The sequence below is a fragment of the Cydia pomonella genome, chromosome 3 (assembly GCF_033807575.1).
Source record: "Cydia pomonella isolate Wapato2018A chromosome 3, ilCydPomo1, whole genome shotgun sequence".
Classification (NCBI taxonomy): domain Eukaryota; kingdom Metazoa; phylum Arthropoda; class Insecta; order Lepidoptera; family Tortricidae; genus Cydia; species Cydia pomonella.
The window spans coordinates 10,752,321-10,769,676 of record NC_084705.1 but is presented as its reverse complement, the minus strand read 5'-3'; the positions used below and the strand labels follow the sequence as shown (position 1 = coordinate 10,769,676).

Below are 17,356 nucleotides of genomic sequence, written 5' to 3'. Positions count from 1 at the left end.
GCATTATATGAAAATATGTATTTACTTTTCACAGTTCTTTACTTATCTGTTATACAATAGTTCTTGTAGTAGGTAACGAAGAAGTTTAAAAATGTAACACATTAAGTAATAAAAATGCGGAAAAAACATACTTCTTTGACCATTTTTTTAATAAAGTCCAAAAGTCCGACTTGGAGGAACTGTCATAAGAATCTTCAGTAGACGCCGTTTTGAAAATATTCAATAATTTTTTTTTGAATGATATTACAAGCCCTAACTTTACAAACTCTACACTTTCTTTCTTTCTTTTCTTAATATCACTGCAGCTGACCGCACTGAACCTAACGCCTAATTTAATAAGAAAAACATACAGCACCGGTGTGGTGAAAATATTCGTGTTTCACTCGGCAGCAAAGCTTTTTTAAACCCTCGTGCCTTAAAACTCTCTCTCGCTACATTTGTGGTTAAGTTTCGGAATCTTTCGCTTGCTCTGGTCTCAATATTAGCGCAATAAATGAAAATCGTCACACAGGTTGAAAAGATAGGTATAGCTCCTTCATGCAGATAACGTTTCAATCAGAATACTTATTAGTCTTTTTTACTCTTAAGCTTTGAGTATGACTACAGAAGATTCAGGAGCCTAATCACTGTGAATAACTCAAATGATATATTTTGGGTCTGTCGTAAGCTCATAAGTAAAAATATTGCACATGTTAAGCAAATATTTATTCGATTTCACAATATCATGTTACCTTTTCGGCAAAGCCGGTTTCATTCTTTGGCTTTAATGTTACATTTTCATCTTTATTTACAAATTCACAATTATCTTCTAAAGGCGCTTGTGGAGCTACTACAAGTTTCTCAGACAGTACATGCGGTTCCTGATAATTACTCTTTTGTATTAGTTTTCTAGTGACCAGGAATGATAATAACTGTATAGTAGCTAAAGCAAGGCATGGCAACAACCACGCATCGGCCATGGTCTTGACAGTTCTGCTATACAGGTAGTTGTAGAGTGGAGATGCTACGATAAGAGTTGCCGATTCGAGAGCTCCCAGAAGACTGTAGATTTTACCTGGAAGGAATAGTCATTGTTACTTTATTGAAATAAAGAGAATATACCTAATTATCTACAATAGGATACACGGTGAAAAGGCTGTCTGTCAAAATTATCCTGTTTTGGATTGACACTTGTTGTACTGTTGATAACAATGATAACATAGTAAAAAAGTAGACAAACAAATGAAATAAAATTCAATCCAGTAATCAGTGTGTCGCGTCGCCCTCTAACAATTTTGATTTCGCTTTAAGATTAACGGAGGTGTTCGGATGATGACTGCTGAAGCATTACTCTTGCAACGTTACGTAACATTAGTGACCCTGCCTATGAAGCCGATGGTCCTGGGTTCGAATCCCGGTAAGGGCATTTATTTGTGTGAGTCATGGATGTTTTCTATGTGTTTAAGTATTTGTATATTATATATATCGTTGTCTGAGTACCCACAACACAAGCCTTCTTGGCTTACCGTGGGACTTGATCAATTTGTGTAAGAATGTCCCTATAATATTTATTTATTATTACTTATTATTAATACTGATGCAGTAGCCGTCCAAAAGTGATTCTAGTATTGCAAGCCGCTCAAATCAGCCGTTTCTGATTAAATTACAATATTTTTTAAATTGCTAAGGAAATTTTGCAAAAAATATTCCACTGCTCCGTTCCGCGACAAATCTCATCTCTTAGCTTGAGAGGGACCTTCTAACATTTTTTTTTCTTCTCAAACATCGGTCAACTGTCCTACGAGAGCTCTACGCCTACGTAAGTAAACATTAATTTGAAGCAAAAATCATCCGCAACAATGAAATCGTTCACGTCAATGTGTTTTCCTTGTCGCTATTCAGCGGAATAAAGACAAAATTTGTTTATCAAGAGAATTGACTTCAAATATGAAAATTAAAACTTAAAGGGTTATACTTATTTAATTTATATACACACCTTGTTCGGTTGGTAAAATTTGTTTATTCAATATCGGCCTTTGGACTACTTGTGAACCCTGGCTAATGATGCCCACCAAAGAAACTGAAACCAAAATATAACTAGTACCTATTAATGAATACATACAGTTGCGACATATTAATTATTCAAACATGGAATGACTTGGAACTCAATTAACATTTCAACCTATGTTGAAAAAGTTACAATGAGTTATGTCGACTTCCTGCTTTGCTACTAAGGAGTACATGAAAATATCCCACATGTTAAGGGTAACATGAGGGATATTTTCACTTCGTGGCTGCTCCAGTTTATTACGGTTGTAGTATAAGAATATTTTATGGCCCATCGCGAACAAACATCGTATACTTATGTAAGTAGACGACATTGGGACAAGGGACAAGGGACAAAGTTGTTGTTTAACCGCTCGTGCTAATTAATATTGATACCTGAGCAAGCGAACGATTCCAAAATTGGACCACGAGCGTAGCGAGTGGTTCGAAAAATGGAATCTTGAACGTTGCGAGGGTTTCAAGGCACGAGGGTTAAACAAATTTTGCCTCCTAGTGAAACACCAAAATTTTTCACCACACCAAACGAAAAAAACTGTAAGATATCAAACCCAAATAAACGTCATTAAACTTTTAAATAATGATTTTTATCATAAATATTTAATGACTTTTAAATTAAAAGTCAATTCTACCAGCTGACATTAGAAAACAACTCAAAATTTAATCAGTATACTTTGCCCCACATGTGGATAAAATACAATTTTCTCATCAGTTTTTGAACAACCAAGAGAGCCTTTATCAGCTGGTGTGATGAAAAGGTATATATTTAGCTTCGATAAGGTCAGATGTGGCTAGCAGGTAGCAGGCACCGTTTCAATTTTGTCAGGATCAACATCGTTCCTGCACTACTGTGAAGGTTGGAAACATTCACAGTCTCGAGATAGATAACTGGCAACGATTATTTGAATTCAGAACTAGGTATCGCCCTGCTGAAGGAATAAAGATCTGCAGGCGATTTCATTCTGAAAGTGGCAAGCATCTGAGTTAGTCGATATTGCTGTTATTCGTTTTTGAAGAAAAAAAGATCATTAAATATTATCAGAAATCTACCTCGAGTGTTTACATTCCCCACCTCAGATAGACCGTATCTGTTTTACAGTTCCTACAGGCCATTCAGCCTTAAAATTCACTAAGCCATCACGCACAGCGATCTATACCTAGAGATTTTCCTAGCACGAATGTCATGTTGTTAGTGCTTGACAAAATAAAAACATCGACAATCCTATTATCGATAAGTAACCCTTCAACCTTAATCATTTTCCATATTCCCGCTTATTTATTTATTTATTCGTATGGCATCCGGTATACTTCCATTACATCAGTGGAAGTTGAAAAATCTTTTAATAAATAAAAGTGGATTTTTTCAAAGACTCAAAGCAGTTTGACGTCCGAAAATATGTAAAAAAAATGGATAGATTACTTCGAGAATCATGTAAAAAAACCTGTATGGTGGTTTTATTGTGCGATGGCCGTTTGGAGGGCAATCTCGGTATATTTGTGTGTCATGGATTTTCTTTTAAATATAAAGTACCTATGTAGGTAAATTATTAATAAATTGATAGTTTCGTAATACTTGTTCATTTATTTCCAAACATGCCACATTTGTTTAAGACATTATAATGACAGTTATAAGATATCGATAATAGGTACAATGTATCGATAAACTAAATATCGGAAGGAAGTCTCTTGCGTTGCCTTGTCCGTGCTAGAAAAATCTCTAGGTATACGATCATACTTACGTAAGAAAACGATATAAGTGTATCTAGCTGCGATGAGGCCGGACGTGGCCAGCAGGTAGGACAGGCAGCTCAGCGCGCCTACCGCCTCGTCCGACAGCCGCAGCCGCCGCTTCAGCAGTGTCAGGATCAACATCGTTCCTGCGGTAAAATGTTAATAATGCACTAAAACCTCTTAAAAAGATTCTGAAGGGCCACGTTAAAAACGCATCTTATTTTTAAACGGGGAAGCGTATAAACGGTGAAAAAATAAGCGTTAAGATATAAATAGAACCCACATACATACATCTCATCCGCAATATCTATGCCTCAAGTACCGCCTGCTTAAAACTAGTCTCCCGGACCATCATTTAATATAAAGATGGGCGTCAAGCAAGGTGACCCGCTGTCACCGAAGCTGTTCACTAGTCCCCTTGAGCAACTATTCAGGAAGCTGACGGCTGGATGGGAGAACAGGGGAATCGACGTCGGTGGACGGCGATTAACAAATCTCCGTTTCGCCGACGAAATAGTCTTGTTCTCGTCTTCAGCTACGGAGCTCGGCGCTATACTTCGAGACCTAAGCAGGTCAAACCTTGAGGTAGGATTAATGATGAACATATTAAAGACCAAGCTCATGACTAAAACAGCCTAAAAAGAAAAGTGGTATTCCAAGAATACATGTACCGGGTTAAAATAGTCTCTTTCCAGGCACGACAGGTCAAGGAGGTCGCAACCAGAACCGCAACCGCAAGTGCCAGGAAGAACTATTGCGGCCCAATTCGAAGAATGATTATTGATTAAGACACGTTTAAGATCTTGGAAAGATATTTAAAAGATCGATAAGTAAACGACATGTCAAAATTTACGTTTATTTCGATTCCGCTGTGATCCCAATATCAATATGATCTATCTACGATATTTCTAACGTCAAAGTAACATAGGTTGCCCGGATCGAGCTGCTTCTGTCAATTATATGACATACAAACGATATCTAAATGAGAACTTATCTAAACCAGAACTTATCGTTGTCGTATCTCATTCTTCAAATCGGGCCGCTAGTCTATGAATGAGCAAATGAACGCAGATTGCCCTATATCTTTAAAAATAAAACTCATGGACTTGTGCCTTCTTCTCATATGCTGGATGACTTGTGGGGTAAAACAACCACCAATTGGGCTCCACAAAATCGAACCGGGGGTCAGCAAACCTTGATGGCGTTGGCGAGATGGTCTTGACGCCTTTGATAAGTTAGGAACTGGTGGCAGACGGGTCTAGACCGGGATACGTGGAAGGAAAAGAAGGATGGAGGCCTTTGCCCAGCAGTGGGATACTGTGGGCTCATATAAATAAATTAATAAGTGAATAAACAAGATCGTTTATAGTGGGTCTGATTTGTCTGATTTTAAATTACAAATTAAAAAAAAATGTGTCTCCAAATATTGCGACCGTTGGAAGTTATCTTAATTTTGACCCATTATTTTCAGTTGCATTTTGTATGTTATTTTTAGTTGCATGTAGGTTGATTTTTCGGTAATAAAGTTTATTATTCTAATACCTGTACCCCTAGTGTAACTAAATTCGATTTTGAAACTTGACGTACGCGTTTGCGTTTAGTCTCATTTTGTATTGGATTTAGGAAGAGCGCGCCAAGCGGGACGTTTTGGAACCTCAAAATCCTATACAAAATGAGACTTAACGCAAACGCGTTCGTCACGTTATGATGTCGATCAAAGTTACACTAGGGGTACTGAATACAACTATAAGTAGTTGTGATCGATTAAAAATACCATAGCCCACTTTTTTTTGGTTAGCTCGATGTCCAAACACACATTCACACCGAATTGCCTATAGTTTTCTAACACGAAATAAATTAATATAGCGAATACATAAGGATTTATTTTTAGCAAAACCCTAAAAACCCCAAAAATACAAATCTTCTAAAACAGAAATAAGACAACTGTGTTGTGTTATTTCATGAAAGAGTTAGTTCTAGGTGCTTATAAATATATGTATGAATATTGAAGCTAAAATAAAGGTAAGGGTTTTTACCCAGGAAGCTGACAATATTCCGATAGGCGAGGAATAATCCAAATGTGATGTCATCCCAATTGAACTTTTTCCTGTAGTACATGAAGGCCAGCATTACTTCGGCTGAAATATAATTAATATAAATTGAAAATTTTATAGAAAATAAGTCTATGTTTTACATTTATAACTTACAGTACTTATAGTTGTTGGTTTTGTAATCCTATCTGGATATGAATACTCGAAAATATACCGTTGATTAAAAAGTGTCATTCCAACGACACAAAACTTCAGATAGCAATAGCCAGTCCAAAAACGCTACCAGCATCATTAGGACGATAAGGAGGTATGATGTCCTTCTGCAGTCCACTGTAGGCTCACTTGAGGCAGACAATGTCTTGAAGACATAGCCAGTAAGTATATAATTGAACTGACAATATTTATAGACAGCAATAGCTAGTCCATCAACACAACGCGGCAGCAGGAACAGGAATATAATGATAGTCCTTCTGTAGTCTTGTCATGCCCGCACTAGGCTCTTAATGGCCAGGAAGGGCAGCCGCCAGTTGACCACGGACACCTTGTTGTCGTATCCACCCTTACCAACTCACTAGACAACAACAGCTTGTCTGACAGGCCCACCAGCAGCATGAGGAATATGATGGTCCTCCTGTAGTCCTCCCGGACTCGCACTAGGCTCTTAATGGCCAGGAAGGGCAGCCGCCAGTTGACCACGGACACCTTGTTGTCGTATCCACCCTTACCAACTCACTAGACAACAACAGCTTGTCTGACAGGCCCACCAGCAGCATGAGGAATATGATGGTCCTCCTGTAGTCCTCCCGGACTCGCACTAGGTTCTTAATGGCCAGGAAGGGCATCCGCCAGTTGACCACGGACACCTTGTTATCGTATCCACCCTTACCAACTCACTAGACAACAACAGCTTGTCTGACAGGCCCACCAGCAGCATGAGGAATATGATGGTCCTCCTGTAGTCCTCCCGGACTCGCACTAGGCTCTTAATGGCCAGGAAGGGAAGCCGCCAGTTGATCACGGACACCTTGTTGGCCGTGTTCACGTTCACGTCCTTCACGTACACTATCACGAATATCAGAGACGAAAACTGAAATTAAAATGTTGTAATTAAGTATAAGTATATTCACGTAAGATAGGATGTACCTAATGACATTAATCTTAAACTTAGCGCTGTCTTAGTAAATCAAAAGAGCGTAGATGTTATTCAAGTAATTCAAGCTTTTCAAATAATTTGTGAATTTATGACTATTTTGTACCACTTAGTTTCAAAAATGGTTGCCCATATGTGGGTCAACTATTTATTTTATACGTGTTTGCTGTAGATACTTAATTAGATAGGCACAAGGAAAGTTGTAAGTTCAGTCAAGGCAATGGCAACTATGGGCCAAATGCAACGAACTGCTTTAGAAATACAGGATGCACTTTTTCGTGCAGTTTCCTATTTAAGGAGAAAATGTCCTACTTATATTTCACGAGCACCTAGTTGAATTTGGTCAATATTTGCAATTACTCTGACATACTCTAAATAATCAGAGGAAGTACCTGCAGGAATAATGCAATGGGAAACACACCGTGGAATCCTAGTTGACGGTAGAGCAGCGGGCCGCTCACGGCGCCCATGACGTGGGCTATTTGCATGGCCGCGCGGTGTGTACCCATGGTGCGGGTGACGTCTCGGCCTGTTGCGTGGCACACCTGAAATATGAAATATATTTAGTTAATAGAGTCAGGCCAAGATAAGTTGGCAGCGATTTTGACAGCCCATACAGGGCAAGTGTTATTTTAAACGTCAACTTCTATGAAATGATGATGTTTACTTAACACTTGCATAGGCTGGGCTATCGAAATTGGTGCCACTTAACTTGGTCTCTAGGTACTTGGCAATGGAAAAGAAAGCCCCAAATTAAATGAAAAAATAATGGCATAAACACAGGCTTGACCTATTCACTGTTCTTCTTATCACATAGACGTAAGTGCCCTTTGATTTTTTTGTATCGTATGAAAGTATGGACCCCTCGACTATGCGTGGTCCGACACGCACTTGGTCGCTTTTTGTAGCACGACCGCTGGCCAGTGTTATTGTGCCCTTATATGGGAAAATTTTAACCCGTTCTTGGGCCAGACACTCATATTATGATATATGATTACAACAAAACAAAACGTCCGTTGTTTCTAAAGCAAAAATATTCTAAATCAATTTTCAATATATTTTATTTCACTCTATATTATCTTATCTCTCCATCATTTTTAGTTAACAGTTGGTTAACGGCGACTTCTTACGAGTATGGCTTACTATTGATTGCCAGTTTCAATCTTGTCGATTTTGTGATATCGTATTTCGACTTTTCGACAACAGCGACTTCGATGCTGCAGCTAAGGTGTCAATTAGACTTATGTCAAATCAGCAATATTTCCAAATGATATTTTGAATCAACGATGTTGATACAATTGTTACAACACAAACGGAAAATACTAAGAAAAAAGTTCCTTACATCTCCGATGTGGCTGAAAGCGCCCGCCAGCATGAGACCGAAATTTCCTCCCAGAGACATCGGTATCTGCACCGCGTATAGAGTTTGCATCGCATTGAATCCCGGGAAGATACTCAGAAAAATGATGCAAGTTGTCATCACGCACATGCCCGCTAAAGGTAGAATTATTATTGGTTTTCTTCGGCCACTGCAGTCACTCCATGGCCCGACAAATAATAATATGATGGTGGAAATTAGTGCTCCTACAAAACTTCGACTGACGTTGACTTGTGAAACGACCGTTTGACTTGCTGCCTGAAATACAGAAACAGGGTAAACAGTTAACAACATAACACTTGGGACCCTAGGGACCACGCGTCCACCCCTTCCCAGAAAAAAAATCCTTTAAATGGCTTAGTGGCTTATCGAATAGTCTCAACGATTTTATTTTACTTTGAATTGCTTACCGCTTCATTTTGCTTAGCTTTAGGAAGGGGTTTTCCTTTCAGATTTACCGCTACAATGAAAGCGTATCCACTTCATAATTAAAAAAATTATAACAACCTGTGCTGTCAACGCGCTAGACTCCCAGTCCTTCACTTTAATTTGCAATATTGATCCTATTCAATATTGTTCGATATTTTATGAATAGATTTCAACTGGCATTAGGATTATAATTGATACACCTTCAAAGGGTAAGCGCTTAGGAATGGGTATCAGACATCCGAAGAGAAAACGGCTTACCCGTATTATGAAGGGCTTAAAAAGCAAAATTAAAGGGTTTTAAAGAGCAACGGCTTTGGTAAGCAAAGCCTTCGAAATATTCCTTTCAAAACACACGAATAGAGATACCGGATAGGTTTCTGCTTAACATTACTAAGCGAAACGCAATTTTTCAATTGTTTTAATTTTAAATAAAGACAACTATTCAATTAGTTAGAGGAACTGATGATTTTCGTAGTTTTTTTTTCCAAAATGAGTCCCTCCAGCAGCCAAAGCTCTAAAATAACTCAAGCACCAGTTTTAAGGAAAGCGATAGCTTTGTGACCTTACAATCCACAGGGAAATCTATTTCTTGTTGAAATTCGTCTGGTTTACTTTCAATGTTTCCCTCTAAACAAAATGATATTTCGTACATAAGTTTTGAGAAACTCACAATGTATGTCCATTGGTGAGTTCCAATGAGTTTCTCGGAACTTAATATGTACCTACGATGAAGACAACGGCAGTGAAATTAATCAAATTATGTTTTTAAAAGATCTCGGACCCACAAAATCATTATTGAATATGGTGCCATTATATTATAAAGATTTTTTATTATTCAAGTAGGCATATTACAATGCGCTTATGAACGTCAAATAAAGCTACACCAGCTCTAACCCTACACCTCTGACCCGAGAAGATTTAAATCCCCCCTCAATAGGAGGAGAGTATCCCAATATGGACCGGCAAGAAACTCGGCGGGACACATCTTTTTAAGAGCCCTTAATCCTTGGAGCGTTCTCCGATTTCACGAAATAACGCTCGATAGATGGCGTTGGCGCTCGGTACGCGAGCGCCGGCAACGCGACGCGCGTTTCAATGCAGACTAGAATAATCTTGATAGTTTTCAATATAATTTCAAGCAACATTAATTTTAGTGTCATATGATATCATATGGGCACTCTTTATTTTATTGTTTAAGCACAGTAGTTTTTTTTATGTACACTACTACTAAGTGTACAGACTACAGAGTGTACTATAACCCTTGCTCTATATTCTGTCTCTTTCACACCAATGGAAAATGAAGAAGTTAGTAAATGACTGCAGGTATAAATAAAGTATATTAGTGCGATAGAGAGACAGATAGTGTTTCGTTGTCGTATCGTAAACGATTGGCATGTTGGCCACACACTTGCTTAGTGCCTAGCCAAAATACCAATCGTTTGCGTATATTAGTGCGATAGAGAGAGAGTAGTGTTTCGTTGTCGTATCGTAAACGATTGGCATGTTGGCTACGCACCCATGATAGTGACTAGCCAAGGTCTCATGATGGAGTCAGGAGTAGGTCACTAGAACTCCTAATCTACTCATTATAATTTCATCGTATTTGTGCTCAATAGATTTGCCCTGACGAGTACCATCGATCTAAATGAAGTCCAGGGTCTCATGATGGAGTCAGGAGTTGGTCACCAGAACTCCTAATCTACTCATTATAATTCCATCGTGTTTGGGCTCAAAAGATTTGCCCTGACGAGTACCATCGATCTAGATGATGTTCAGGGTCTCATGATGGAGTCAGGAGTTGGTCACCATAATTCCTAATCTACTCATCATAACTCCATCGTGTTTGGGCTCAATAGATTTGCCCTCACGAGCACCATCAATCTAGATGATGTTCAGGGTCTCATGATGGAGTCAGGAGTTGGTCACTAGAACTCCTAATCTACTCATTATAATTCCATCGTGTTTGGGCTCAAAAGATTTGCCCTGACGAGTACCATCGATCTAGATGAAGTCCAGGGTCTCATGATGGAGTCAGGAGTTGATCACCAGAACTCCTAATCTACTCATTATAATTCCATCGTGTTTGGGCTCAAAAGATTTGCCCTGACGAGTATCATCGATCTAGATGAAGTCCAGGGTCTCATGATGGAGTCAGGAGTTGGTCACCATAATTCCTAATCTACTCATCATAACTCCATCGTGTTTGGGCTCAATAGATTTGCCCTCACGAGCACCATCAATCTAGATGATGTTCAGGGTCTCATGATGGAGTCAGGAGTTGGTCACTAGAACTCCTAATCTACTCATTATAATTCCATCGTGTTTGGGCTCAAAAGATTTGCCCTGACGAGTACCATCGATCTAGATGAAGTCCAGGGTCTCATGATGGAGTCAGGAGTTGGTCACCAGAACTCGTAATCTATTTATCATAACTCCATCGTGTTTGGGTTCAATAGAGTTGCCCTGACGAGCACCATCAATCTAGATGAGGTCCAGGGTCTCATGATGGAGTCAGGAGCTGGTCACCAGAACTCCTAAACTACTCATCATAACCTCATCGTGTTTGGGCTCAATAGATTTGCCCTGACGAGCATCATCAATCTAGATAAAGTCCAGGGTCTCATGATGGAGTCAGGAGTTGGTCACTAGAACTCCTAATCTACTCATTATAATTCCATCGTGTTTGGGCTCAAAAGATTTGCCCTGACGAGTACCATCGATCTAGATGAAGTCCAGGGTCTCATGATGGAGTCAGAAGTTTGTCACCAGAACTCGTAATCTATTTATCATAACTCCATCGTGTTTGTGCTCGATAGATTTACTCCGACAAGCACCATCAAATTACCATTATGATGAATAGATTTGGAGTTCTGGTGACCAACTACTGAGTCCATCATGAGACCCTCGACTTAATCTAGATCGATGGTACTCGTCAGGGCAAATCTTTTGAGCCCAAACACGATGGAGTTATGATGAATAGACTAGGAGTTCTGGTGATCAACTCCTGAGTCCATCATGAGACCCTGGACCTGATCTAGATTGATGGTGCTCGTCAGGGCAACTCTATTGAGCCCAAACACGATGGAGTTATGATGAGTAGATTAGGAGTTCTGGTGACCAACTCCTGACTCCATCATGAGACCCTGGACCTCATCTAGATCGATGGTGCTCGTCAGGGCAAATCTTTTGAGCCCAAACACGTTGGAATTATAATGAGTAGATTAGGAGTTCTAGTGACCAACTCTTGACTCCATCATGAGACCCTGGACTTTATCTAGATTGATGATGCTCGTCAGGGCAAATCTATTGAGTCCAAACACGATGAGGTTATGATGAGTAGTTTAGGAGTTCTGGTGACCAACTCCTGACTCCATCATGAGACCCTGGACCTCATCTAGATCGATGGTGTTCATCAGGGCAAATCTATTGAGCCCAAACACGATGGAGTTATGATGAGTAGATTGGGAGTTCTGGTGACCAACTCCTGACTCCATCATGAGACCCTGGACCTCATCTAGATCGATGGTGCTCATCAGGGCAAATCCTTTGAGCCCAAACACGTTGGAATTATAATGAGTAGATTAGGAGTTCTAGTGACCAACTCCTGACTCCATCATGAGACCCTGGACTTTATCTAGATTAATGATGCTCGTCAGGGCAAATCTATTGAGCCCGAACACGATGAGGTTATGATGAGTAGATTAGGAGTTCTGGTGACCAACTCCTGACTCCATCATGAGACCCTGGGCCTCATCTAGATCGATGGTGTTCATCAGGGCAAATCTATTGAGCCCAAACACGATGGAGTTATGATGAGTAGATTAGGAGTTCTGGTGACCAGCTCCTGACTCCATCATGAGACCCTGGACCTCATCTAGATTGATTGTGCTCGTCAGGGCAACTCTATTGAACCCAAACACGATGGAGTTATGATGAGTAGATTAGGAGTTCTGGTGACCAGCTCCTGACTCCATCATGAGACCCTGGACCTCATCTAGATTGAAGGTGCTCGTCAGGGCAACTCTATTGAGCCCAAACACGATGGAGTTATGATGAGTAGAGTAGGAGTTCTGGTGACCTACTCCTGACTCCATCATGAGATCCTGGACCTCATCTAGATCGATGGTGCTCATCAGGGCAAATCTTTTGAGCCCAAACACGTTGGAATTATAATGAGTAGATTAGGAGTTCTAGTGACCAACTCCTGACTCCATCATGAGACCCTGGACCTCATCTAGATTGATGGTGCTCGTCAGGGCAACTCTATTGAACCCAAACACGATGGAGTTATGATGAGTAGATTAGGAGTTCTGGTGACCAGCTCCTGACTCCATCATGAGACCCTGGACCTCATTTAGATTGAAGGTGCTCGTCAGGGCATCTCTGTTGAGCCCAAACACGATGGAATTATAATGAGTAGATTAGGAGTTCTAGTGACCAACTCCTGACTCCATCATGAGACCCTGGACCTCATCTAGATCGATGGTGTTCGTCAGGGCAAATCTTTTGAGCCCAAACACGATGGGATTATAATTAGTAGATTATTAGTTCTGGTGACCAACTCCTGACTCCATCATGAGAACTTGGTCTTCATCCGGGTCAAAAATAATAATGCAAACCCTAACGTAATTTCAAGTGAAAATGCGTTTTTCAGAAAATCGCAGCCAAATAACACTAGACTTTACTCCTAGTGTTGTGTTCCTGCCGGTGAGTAAGGTTGCCAGAGCTCAACGAGGGGCGGGAGGGGGTTAGGGTCGGCAACGCGCATGTAACTCCTCTGGAGTTGCAGGCGTACATATGCGGGCCGTATGCTTGTTTGCCACCGACTTAGTATTAAAAAAAAGTAACACTGAAAATCCATCAATAAGCGAGTCTGTTTGGCATACTGTAAAAAATGAACTTTTATTAAGATTTTCTAATCGCAGTATATAGCACTTCTCGGAACTCCGTAGCTGATTACGATCGCAACGAATGCCTGACAATCGAGCACAGGTCCGTCCTCTAAGCGCGCTCCGCGCGGACTGAGAGCGGGGCGTCGCTGCTGCGTGATTTATACGTGTTTTAAAAAAATATAAATTTACGGCAATGTAGGTCCCATAGTTACGATTTTTTTTTTATAGGTTAACATAAAGTTACAGTTTGCTACAATATTATTTTTAAAGCAAAATATGCGTACAATTTGCGGAAATAAAATATAATAAAACCCTGTTTTCGCCAAAAAAATGAAGAAAACTCGGAAGGTATTTTATCAGTTTTTTCAAATGAATTTTCGATTGTTAATCATTCCAGCCCCTCGTACGAGATATGTTGAATCGAATTGTAGTCATTCATGTACCAAATGATTCTTGTTTATAGCAAAATTGAGAACCGAAACGCCACATCTCACTGCAAAATTTGGAAAAGACTCCCAAAAAACCTCATTAAAAAAGAGGTTTAAAAGAGAAAATGAAAATTTGAACTGTTGGAGCCCCTAGTTTAGGAAACGATTATTTAAGTACGTTATCAGTTTTTGAATAAATACTAATAGTTACGTCGTAATCTTGAATGAAAAAGGAAGCATTTTACAAAATACGCTCGTCTGTAGGAATAAGGACTCTTAAAACATTAATTCATCTTATAATTAACATGCATTAAATTAGAAAAAATACAATTTAGATTACTATAGAAATCATGCAATTACATACAGTAGCTACTTTTCTTTATAGACATTTGATTAAAAAATATAAATGCCATATCAAATCATACAAATACGTAGCCCTTTCAGAAAACATATCGAATTCATACAAAAGCAAAATAAAAATAATAAAGAAATGAGAATATACATTATATAAATCTAACTGATTGCTATACCTACATAAAATATTTGATGTGCTTGCTTACCTGAGCTGTGTCACCTATAACTCTACACATAAAACAATGATTTAATTGTTACTTGTTTTTACAGTTTCTGGTTTGGACCAAGCATGTTTGTCTGTCAAGTAGTCCTTGACTCTGTAATAAGGCTTTAACATCAATGACTCTTTAAAGTAATTCTTAAGAGCTGGGAAGGGTAATCTTAAAGCATCGTCAGGTAACTACAGGGTATTGCGACCTCTTTTTAAAACGTATCTTTTTGGTATAACTGTGCTGTGATACAGGTCCAACTATTCAAAGCCCATAGACAAACAGAAATTCATTCAATTTCTACATATAAACATATTCGATAATCGATACACCAGGTTATGCAACACTATCTACACATTATCACACGATACGAGGTGACAATACCAGTACGAGTATTATTTGATTACCTCAGCGCTTCTGAACTCCTCTCCAACGCCTTTGTCGCATATTTCTGGAGCGATGTTCAGGTCAACCATGCAGGCCGTGCGCAGGTACAGGATCTGCAGTGAGGTCTGTGAAAGGTTTATGGCTACCATAGCGCCTATAAGGGCCGGTTCCATAATAATTTTCCATTTGTGTGGCTCTGATTCTTTGCATCCTTCCTTTTTTTGAACTCCTGATAGACAATCGCCACTTGTACTGAAATAATTTAAATATTACAATTAAGAAAGTAAATGACAAGTGGACTAATATTAAAAGGATATACGTGTAAATATAAAATTCTTTAATGATCTCTATAATCTGAATAAGTTTTTGCCAAGAATTTCATATTTGGTACAAGCTATGTCGCTGACTGTACTTTTCTTTCCACTGGCAACTAAAAATCCCAAATACAATTAGGTAGCGTTGTTTCATCACAGAGTTTCTATGCCCACCTCCCGTCTCCATCATCAGATCAGCTCGATGGTACCATAATATTTTGCATTTTCACACGACTTACATAGGTACCTATGCAAATTTTCAGCTCAATTGGAAATCGGGGAGTGGGTCCAATTTAGGTTCCAAGATTTGAATGCATACCAACAGGGCAAGTTAAATAAAAGCTTGTTAAATAAAACGCGTGAGTGCCTGACGGACCATAACGTAATAAAGGACGAAAAACAGGGCGACGAATACAAAGGTAACCACTTGGTATTCCGTTTTTCAAATTTCTATGTATACCGGAAAACTAAATGTAGGAAGCAAAATAGATATTTTCGTAAACGGGAGACGCTTAAGGTGCCAATCAGGGAGTAGACATTGTGAAAAATCGTACCGCTTGTCTAGATAACAATACCGTTGCCAATATTATTACATATCTTGAGGACTTTCTCTCGGGATTTCAGCGATTCGAATCCGAAAAATCACGGACATAGGTTTAAAACGCACTTTAAAAATTTGTAACAAATTGTGCCCAAAAGCTAAAAAGATTAAAATTGCTTCTAAAAAAGAGCAAGTTTATTATGGAGGTAACTCAGGGATTACTTTTTATTTTTTTAAACCTACAACAGATTAAAATTCAAAAATATTAAATCCGCGGTCCCGAGCACGCACATCCATCTCGCTCACGTTTTCGCTTAGTGAGAGTGAAAGAAGAACACGGACCTACGAGGTCTTAATGCAGTTGTTTTGTAAGTCGATTTGAACCTATTTATCTTTGATAAATGCATTTTAACTAAGAATCCTTACTTACTTACTTTAACTTTTCCAACTCGTGGATATCGACACCGTTGGTAGTCATGACCATGATCCGCAGTTAATTTATTTAGACATGTAAATTAGATTACACTTAACGTTTTAATAGCATTATTTAACATTAACAGGCACACATGAACAACACAACCACACGCGCGGGTTTCCAGTATCGCGCCGCTTTTACATGTGAACTGATAAGATCCACTGTCTGTTTTCAAATTGTATCGGAGACAAGAAACAAGGCGTTACGTTAGGGCCTCCTCTCACCTCACTGATAATTGCATGCGATTTGTGTTACATTGCGGCATTTGACCGATCGTTTGAATTCATTGCACCTACTTAGCCGGCAATTATCTAAAATCCCATGCTACTATCGGTGAGGTGAGTAGAATAGAAGCCTTTGTTCAGCCGCGGTCGCAGAGATAGTGTGCGGTCTAGAGGTCGGGATTACAATGGCCTGTTCCACACGGGTCGGGATGCGAAACAGCTGATATCCAAGTAGCCGCGTAACAGTCGGTCAATTGATTTCACTTACGTTCGATTATACCTCTAGTTCGTGTTCATTCTGAATTCGTCATGAAAGGATATGTAGTGTCAAAGTCGTAAAATGTTAGAGTCAAAGCTAAGTTTTCATGCCAAGTAGGTACTACAGGATGGCAGTCTTAACATAGGATATGTATGCATTGTCACTGCCAAGTCGATGTAAACTTAGCATAGACGGACTATAACTACGAATGTCATGCCTACCTACGACCTGTACCCTCACCATGTGTTTAGTTATATTTTTATAATTTTTTTTTTTTTTTTTTTAATTTATTTAGAAAACAAACAGCCTTTTACAAATATGTCTAAAGTAAATGAACTAAAAATAGGCCTAAAGTTTCCTACATTACTAAGAAAACTATTACATGGAAATGTAAATTACGCAATTATAAATTACCGGTTTAGTTGTGTGCTACATGCAAGTAAGTTAAGAAAACATACAAAAGTATGAAAAATATGACTGGAACCAAAATT

At 39.2% G+C, this 17,356-nt stretch overlaps 1 protein-coding gene across 1 annotated transcript; it reads right to left on the bottom strand.

Annotated features, from left to right (window-relative positions):
- Positions 1 to 690: 690 nt before the first annotated feature.
- On the bottom strand, positions 691 to 17,097 carry LOC133516050 (probable peptidoglycan muropeptide transporter SLC46). Its single transcript, XM_061848769.1, has 9 exons — positions 16,342 to 17,097; positions 15,073 to 15,304; positions 8,318 to 8,611; positions 7,368 to 7,520; positions 6,720 to 6,912; positions 5,811 to 5,912; positions 3,783 to 3,920; positions 1,976 to 2,059; positions 691 to 1,054 (listed from the first exon to the last, which is right to left on the bottom strand). The coding sequence occupies exons 1-9, from the start codon at positions 16,389 to 16,391 to the stop codon at positions 723 to 725; spliced, it is 1,578 nt and encodes a 525-aa protein (XP_061704753.1). The 5' UTR covers positions 16,392 to 17,097; the 3' UTR covers positions 691 to 722.
- Between the last annotated feature and the right edge of the window lie 259 nt (positions 17,098 to 17,356).